General features: G+C 40.1%; 1 protein-coding gene across 4 annotated transcripts in view; it reads right to left on the bottom strand.

The window, feature by feature from the left end:
* Positions 1-8,553, bottom strand: part of U2SURP (U2 snRNP associated SURP domain containing) — a 45,110-nt gene extending 36,557 nt beyond the window's left edge. For 2 of the 4 annotated variants that reach the window (XM_074153198.1, XM_074153199.1), the window contains exons 1-2: positions 8,484-8,553; positions 1,172-1,219 (exon numbers count right to left, since the gene is read on the bottom strand). In XM_074153198.1, the coding sequence (XP_074009299.1) occupies positions 1,172-1,219; positions 8,484-8,528 (93 nt within the window). In that variant the 5' untranslated portion in view covers positions 8,529-8,553. The remainder of the gene's footprint in view (positions 1-1,171; positions 1,220-8,483) is intronic. The other 2 variants (XM_074153197.1, XM_074153196.1) reach the window with 1 other exon arrangement.

The following is an 8,553-nucleotide window of genomic DNA, read 5'->3' on the forward strand; positions in this document are numbered from 1 at the left end:
TTAGAAACAGTCTCAGAAAAAAAAACAAACCAAGAACCACCACCTTCAAAGCAGCTGCAGCAATATAAATTAATAGGACTTATGCCTGCCAGTTACATTCCAGTAGGCAATTATAACATTAGTATTAACAATATTCAGCTTCACAGAATTCCTAACAAAAATTCCTATACAAAACTTGAAGACCTTCCTCCTTCAAAAAACGGAATATGGGGTAAAACAAGTGATGGAAGCAAAAAGATAGCTTCTAGCTGAGTAAGCAAATCACTGTATGAAAGCAAACTCCCACAAAACAAAACACTGCATTGACTGTAAGGCGGCACAAAGTACTGAAGTCACAGTTCCACAAAAAATACAAAACATTCAAAAGATATTTAAGAGTAGTTTTCCAAATTGTAGCAAGTAAAGCAAATCAATAAAAGGATCTACTTCTTTATGGGAAGTTTCTATTTTCACAACTTGAACAATGTTACCTTACAAGCAATTTAACAGCTAGTAATTGACTTTTTCATATACAAAATCAAATTGAAATTTTGAAGAAAATCCAAACCACAGAATGAATTGTCTGGTATTAACGCTCTGTTTGGCTCTTGCTGCCTGTTTTCATTTTAGCTCAGAAATAGGTAGGTCTTCAGGCAACATACTAACCACATAACCAAGCAAAGGTCCCTTCAGTGGGGAAAAAAAAATAATAAAAAAAAAAGACTAGGTAACTATTCGTACCTTTTGCTTTAAGTATATTATACTAGAAAGAAAAATAAGGATGAAATTTGGGCCACACTATCTCATTTCTGAGAAGCCAACTGTATACAAAAGGACACTTTAATCTACAGTGACCCTTTCAATTAATCACCTTGTATTTTGAACTATCCCTCAGTATAAGAGGTAAACATCCACAGACAGCTTCTTCCCATTCAAGTATCTATTATGAATGCAGTACCACGCGGCAGAGCTTCCTACAGTAGTGGTAGTTTGAAAGTTTCAGGGCTATTTTTAAACATGAAAATCAATGGTTCATTTACAAATACCTACAGATTAGATACCCAATGCAACAGAGTATGCATGCAGCGAGTGTTTTCTTTGGAGAACAGACCTATTTTGAGTTTGTGGGTTTGGTTGGATTTTTTTGGTTTGGGTTTGGTTTTTTTGCTGTTTTTAAATATTTTGGACTTACATGTGTATCAGCAGATCCAGTGGTGTGTACCGCATCTGGTGCTCTGACCTGAAGAGAGAATGAAGAGGAGGTGAGGCACAGAAAATGAAACAAACAAACAGGGGCATTTTATTTAGTTTTTCAAATGTGATTTTCAATTCAAAATTCAAATTTCAAATTCAAATGTGATTTCAACTTTGACATCCAAATAGACAAGAACAAAGACATGTGTAATGTATTTTAATGGCGTACATGAATAGGGTCACAGCATAACCAATGTCAACATAAGGCAAACAAGGGATTAAAGATAGACTGTTCTTGCTACCATTAAAAACATCTACATTTCCACAGCTGGATTTCCTTGCCACTGCAAGGAAAAAAAGTAAGTTTGTTAACACTGAATCTGCAAGAGTTGTCATTAAAGGGTGTTAAATATTGCATGAAGTGCTTGATTATATTTGCCTTACTATAAAATCATTTCCAAAACTGCTCTAATTAACATTATTACTTTAAACTGTAGATGAACTTTAACATGGAAACTGGTGAATATATAAAACGTGCATAGGCTTTTTTAGAAATCGGGTTTTTAAATGAGTTTAAGTGATGGAGAACACTCCAACAAACAGGACGGAACACATTTTTAAAAAATGTAATGCCCAAATTCCAGAAAACCTCACTGACTTGCTATTAAGACATAACTGCCTGATGCACAATTCATGTCTAAATTGAAACTTAAGTCAAAATAAAATATTTCCATTAGTTGAAATCTGTTCATTAGTCAGAACGTTAGCACCTCTCCTTATTACCAGTAATTTACAGTTTCTACCAGAAATTGTAATATACGGTGCTCATCTCCAGTCTTTTAAAACAGACAAGCATGAAATGCTACTCTAGAAGATACTTTACTAGAACTCGTTTTCATTTCACACCATGCTTTTTCATCAACTAGAGACATTTATCTTTGAACAAGTATATTCCTACGTTCTACAGTCAATAAATTCAGAAAAAATGGTAGACAGCACTTCAAGAGCCAGAACCAAGTCCACAAAGGTAGAGAGACACAAAGATACAGCCCTCAAAAGAGAGAAGAAAAAGGCTCCTAGGAATGTATGTTTGGGGTTTTTTTGTTTTAAACTGAAAGGGGGGGGAGGGAGGAACACCCCCCCCCCCCAATTAAGTCTTACTCCCAAAGAGCTCCCAAATCTGCTTACTTGCAACACTACACACTACTCACAAGGAACATCTTGGCTCAGAAGTTAATAAAAGGTTTAGTTCACATGTGCCAGTAGTAGTTTATTAAAATGCATGTGGAAGGATACATCACAAGCATCTCTTACTAACGGTGCTTCCTGCAAATTTTTCCTCTGTATTTTTTTTGTGATTCGCAACCGCCTACGGCACTCAAATCACTAATCTGGTATCCACAGTTCCACATACTGCAAAAATGTAGCTTAATGAAACTTGCCCTCCCCCCAGAGAATTTGTGAATGTATAGCACAATATCACAGAGTTAGAAGAAAGACACTGTGCAACAGAATTTCAGAGCTTAAAAACAGCATTCTTCCTGCTGCCAACTGCCACCCTGTGGTAACTAACACATCAGTTACAATTCCACCCTTAAAAAAAAAAAAAACCAAAAAAACCAAAAAAACCCAAAAACGTTTAGACCTGCAGTTAAAAAGATAAATCTCAAAGGCGGACTGATACAATGCCATCTGCCGTAGTGTACTGACAGAGTCAAGAGCTAGCACTGCTGGGGGGGGGAGGTCATTTACCAATAGCATAATGAAATTATCATTTCTCAAGTGTCCACATCTGTTTCATTTACAGAAGTTTTGGAAAGTGACACCTTCCAAGAGCAATGGGTGCTGAAGCTGCTTGCAGTGAGGACAACAAACAAGGCATCACACACAGTAACAAACAGTACCAACACTCAGTACAATGACACTAAAGACACAATATCCTGAGAAAGAACATAAAAAAAAGTAACAGTCACTAAATCTGTTGCTCCAGCAACAGAGCAGCTGATACTGCTTGGAAAGGCTTTCAGTGCACCGCAGAATGCAAGAGATCCATTGGAAAAGCAGGCCAATGATCAAAAAAGTCTGGAAGTCACTGAGTTAGAAGTACAGCAGCGCTTCCCAGCCCACTAACAGGGACCACTGCACGGTGGAGCATGCTAGCCTGAACATTAGCCAAGCAACAGAATTTCTACTAAGGTGCACTTTGAAAACTTCTAAAAGCAGTTTTAGCTTGTAAAGCAACTTTTTCTCACAGAAACTAGCAGGTTTCCAGAGCCACATTATTCTCCTCTTCAAACAGTTCCTATTTTTAAAGTCCTCTCTTCCCATCTATAAACTAGCATTACAAACTGCTATCTGCCTGTTTCTAATTAGCAGCTATTAAAAAAACTACTTCTTACAGCACTGCACTCTGCATCCATCTGCACTGCCTCGACCAAAGGGGCAATTTTGTCCCCTTAAGAATTATATCAGCTGAGCTGACTCAGCAGAATCACAGTATCTTTTAAACATTTGCAGAGAAGAGTACTTCAGATGTTAACCACCTGTGCTGAAACCCGGAACAGACTTCTCATGTTAAGTAGCTCAACTGGACTAACTGTTGAAAGAAACACACCCAAAGCTCTGTCCTGCACCTGGTGATGGCTGAGATGTGAGGATAGCTCCTTCACATTCAAAAATGCAGTAAGTCCATCTTTAAGTTATTGCCAGCATAAACAATCTACAAATGCCCTCTTACTCCCAGTTCACTGCCTCTACCACCCTACGTGAAACCCATCTTCTCCTCGCCCACCCAAACTGGACTATTCTCCAGCTCGACCACTTTCTCAATCTTTTTCACTGCACAGGTCCCTCAAGGAATTGTGCCAGCAGAACTAACTGGCAATGCAGGCTGCTCAAATGGTATTCCAGTAAAATACAGCCCTGTCAAACCACAACCTTGGAGGTCAGGTCCCTCAAAGCTCCATTACCAAGTCTAGCCAAGTTTATTCAACCTTCAGAATTATTTTTTTTTAATAAAAAAAAATTAAAAAATTAAAAATAAAAAATAAAAAATAAAAATAAAAAATAATTACAAAAAATAAAAAAAATCTTCAAAGGACCATACACATGAAAGCCAAAGCAGAGAGCCCTCTCTAAGATTCTGACGTTTAAATTTTCTTCCAGCTTCATGACAGCTTCCAAAGCAAACAGAGAAGAGATGACTGCTCTCCCAAATCTCCCTTCCTGTCAGTAGTGCAAGCACCCACAAATCCAGTTCTCCACGGTTTCTCCAAATTTAACAATCTCTGGGTAAAACTGGCACGATCATGTTATTTCACAAATACTTAAGATATGCTGTATAACATAATCAAACATCTTGCAAACATTTTTTTTTAATTAATACTTATGCCATCTAGTAAAACACCAAAGAGCAACAAAAGCTGCCAATAAACCCCAGAAGACAATCCTGTGCCCTTCCAAATGCTGAATGTTATTTTTACAACTTTAATGGCTACAATTTAAACATAAATAAAAGCCCTGCCCTTGCAGAAACTACTAGCTTCAGGGTAAAGCATTTATGAGACACTCCGGTGCAAGACACTCTTGCCCAGTTTCAAGACCTTCCATCAATTCTGCCCTTGCACTGGGCAGCTGCTCACACTGAATTCAATCACTTTTCCAGATCTAACTGATCACCCAGCAAAGAGAGAGCTGCGGAGGTTCAGTCAAAACAGGTTCCAATTCATAGCATGCTATCTCTCCCCTCCCCACCCCAAATCATGCCAAATCAACTAGAGGCCAATGTTTGGGAGGGAAAAAGTAGCTAAGGCAGGGATCAGTTTGTGTCAGCCCTGATAGCAAGGAAAAGCGAATGGAATCACAGCTTTATTCTTTCCTTCTCTACCAAACTGTCTAGAAAACAAATGCTTGCAAACACCTGCAAATTCTTTTATAGCTAATCTATCTACTCTTTACATTTACTGGAATTGTGCATATTAATTTTATTCACTATTTAAATGGACATCAATTGCCAGCACAAAAGTAAATGGAAAATGGTTTTCTCCAAAGTACTTGCAAAGAATGCTATTCCATTATAACCTTAAACTCAGATGAACAGGAGCTGCCGATATTTAACTTTCTGCTCCTAGAGAGGAACCGAGGACACCTCCATTTACATGTCCATCAACAGAAGAATGCACTTACACCTCTCCACTCCTGGTCACCAGTCGAACAACAACACAGGGAAAAGACAAAGATCATGAGTTTCACCATCCTGCGGAATGCTACATCTAACTGGAATTCACCACACATACAGATTTTACGTTGCTACACTAACTTACCAAGGAAAGCTGTCCATTTACAAGCAGGTAATCGCTGTTCTTCAACACCTAATTAACACATACCTTACTCAATAAGCCTGAGAAATGCATTTAAGATAAAGGAATATTGTTAGAGCATCTTTTAGAATGAAAAATGGGAAACCTACAGTTTAGTCTCAGTGGATAATCTCTTCTGCCACATGGTACTCAATTTGTACAGTATTATATGTAAGAGGAGGGACATGCAATATAGTCACTATTCTCAGAAGATAAAATGAGAAAATGGCAGAGTCATAGAGCAGCCAATATTTCATTACGTCAAGTAATAATTGAACATAATCAGTATCTGCCATTTTAGAATCATATCCTACACCGACCTCCTGTGCAGTCTTGGGCAATCTCTATTTTCCTTAATTTTGTCCTTCTTTCCTATTTAGATTTCTGGAAGTCTCAAGCACATTATCTTGCTATCCTAATCTCAAAGTGACAAAAGAATAGATGTTGCTTTTGCAACACATTTCACATCGGAGACTCTCAAACTTATTTAGAAGCTGACAGTATCATAAAAAGCAGCTACCACCACAACGACACAGCCCACAGGGTGCTCCTGGACCTGTACCATCTCCAGAGATGGTTTTCAAATAATGAATCAAACAGGTAACACCTGACTGGATAAAGCTTGATTTTACACTATAAAACAAAACAACTAGCTAGATATTCAAAATCTGTACGTGGACACTAAGATCAAACACCACACCTTCTGAAGGTGAGAAGCCATATCTTACTGTAAGCCTTAAAGCCTTCAACCGTGAGGCCACAGCTCTTCACAGAACAGAGAAAATAAGATGTCACTGTGTCTTCCCAGGAGGTAGGCTAGAAGCCAGCAAAAGCACATCTAGGAATTGCCACTGAAACACATCCTATGGAGTCCATGAGGCATATAAGAATAATTGTACTTGCAAGACAAATAACTTGTAAACACAATGCACCAAAAGAAATGGAGCCTAAAACTTCAATTATGCTATGCCAGTAAATGAATCTTAAATTATTAAAAAAAACAAAGTGACAAATAATTACCTTAAGAAATTGACCAAAATGGTTATCTGCTTAGATTATTAAACCATAAATAGTTTCATACAGGCTCAACTAAAAATACACATTTTTATGCTTGCATTAATAAATAAATCCCAAAATCTAGGCATGTCTTATTTTATTTCACTTTTCAACAAAAACGTTCTCATGGATCCATGTATGTACCACCACTATTTTCTTTGGCACATAAAATAATATTGACAAAATAAAACAAGATCTAGAACATAGAGCATGGGAAAAAGACTACTGGAAACACGGCATATACATCTAGAGTAATGGGAAATTGAGGGGTGAGGGGGAACTGCACGAAGATGGCAAAATACAGGACCTCTTCAACATACTAACATTTGTTAGTCCCACTGAATTCAATGGGATGGATGATGGATGAAGAGTTAAGTGTCTGTACATACCTCTGGAGAACTAAGATCTAGGACTGAGAACTATTCTTATAAATTAACTATTATTGTATATTTATAAAAGAGAAATAGTAAAATGACAAAACAAAAAAAACCTCATAGGGTGCAACTGCAAAAAGAAAACAATCATATCTGGGTTGGTTCTGTCTACCATGTTATTAATTGCACTAATCAATAAATTAACTATTATTCCATGTCTAATTATACTTGAAATCCCAAAATGTCTTATTCACTAGAAACCATTCTCCATAAATTAAGACCTACTTTACTACTAAAGTTTTCTGTCCAGCTCTTACTTCCAGTTCCAAGCCAAAGGTGTTTCCTGGCAATATTTGGAATAGATCATAAAAGAGAAACAAAAATAAAACTCTCCTACTCTAATAACACCAACTGGGTGACTACATTTCAGCTAGTTTCCTAGCAGGAAAAAAAAAATAAAATAAAATAAAATCCTGTTTTAGTCAAATATAAAAAATGGGTAAAAATTATTCATCTATATAGGACTGCAAATTCCTGACCCAAAACGTGGCCTCTCCCTTGACTGATGTACATGCTTGCACACAAAATAATAAAATTAAAAAAAAAAAAAAAAAAAAAGAAAGATTTCTATGCTTCTGGCCTAAAACCTGCAACAAGGCTGAGCAAAAGGTAGTGTCACTAATTGCTAATCCTCAAACCATCAGCCACCAGCGCATCCCCAAAAATATATTTTACCCCGTACTCTGCTGGCAGGAGGGGGTTGCTTAGAGAGCAAGCAGCTCTGTGCAGGTATTACCCGCAGCCAGCCAGGCGCTGGTTTCAGCTCTGGACAACTTTGCCAGAACTCCTGCACGACCTGGACTTCTGGCCCGCAAATCCAACAAACACAAACTACAGGAAGTAGGGCGGGTAGAGTGAAAAGAGCGGGGAATACCAAGATGATTTTGTAAAGTTTATAATTCCATCACCAATCAAAAGAAAAGACTCGATCTCAAATTACCGTTTTCCTTCACACTCGCAAGTTGGAAACTAACCCCACACGGGCTTCAGCCCACGGGGGGGCGGGAAGAGGGAGAAACAGAACTCCCAGCACGACCCAAACTAAACACGGGCAGGGGTGGCACTAACTAACCGTCCGCACCAGGGACGCGCCCGTTAGCACAGGCCGACCCGCGCCCCGGCGGGACCCCGCATCCCTCCGCCAGGCCACGGAGACGCGAAGAGGCCGCTGCCGCCGGCCCGGGCTAGAGACGTGTCCAGAGCGGTCCCGGGGAGCGGAGATACCCCGCGGGAGGCCCGGGACCCCCGGCCCCGCCGCGCCACCCCTTCCCGCCTCCCCACCCCCTCCCGGGGCCCGCAGTCACCCCGGGCAGAGAGCAGGGACGGAGCAGGCCGCGCCACCCGCACCTCGTCGCCCCGCCACTCCCGGGCCCCGCCGCCGCGCCGGCAGGCGGCGGCCGTGTCCCCCCCGGCGGCGGAGCGGACCGGTGGGCGGCTGGGCCGCCTAGCGAAACGGCCTCACCTTCCCACTGGCTTTCTGCGAGCCGCTCGGCGCCTTGTCCGCCATCTTGCCTCTCCCCTCGCTCAGTCCT

Source organism: Numenius arquata, chromosome 9 (genome assembly GCF_964106895.1).
Source record: "Numenius arquata chromosome 9, bNumArq3.hap1.1, whole genome shotgun sequence".
In the NCBI taxonomy this organism is placed as follows: Eukaryota; Metazoa; Chordata; class Aves; order Charadriiformes; family Scolopacidae; genus Numenius; species Numenius arquata.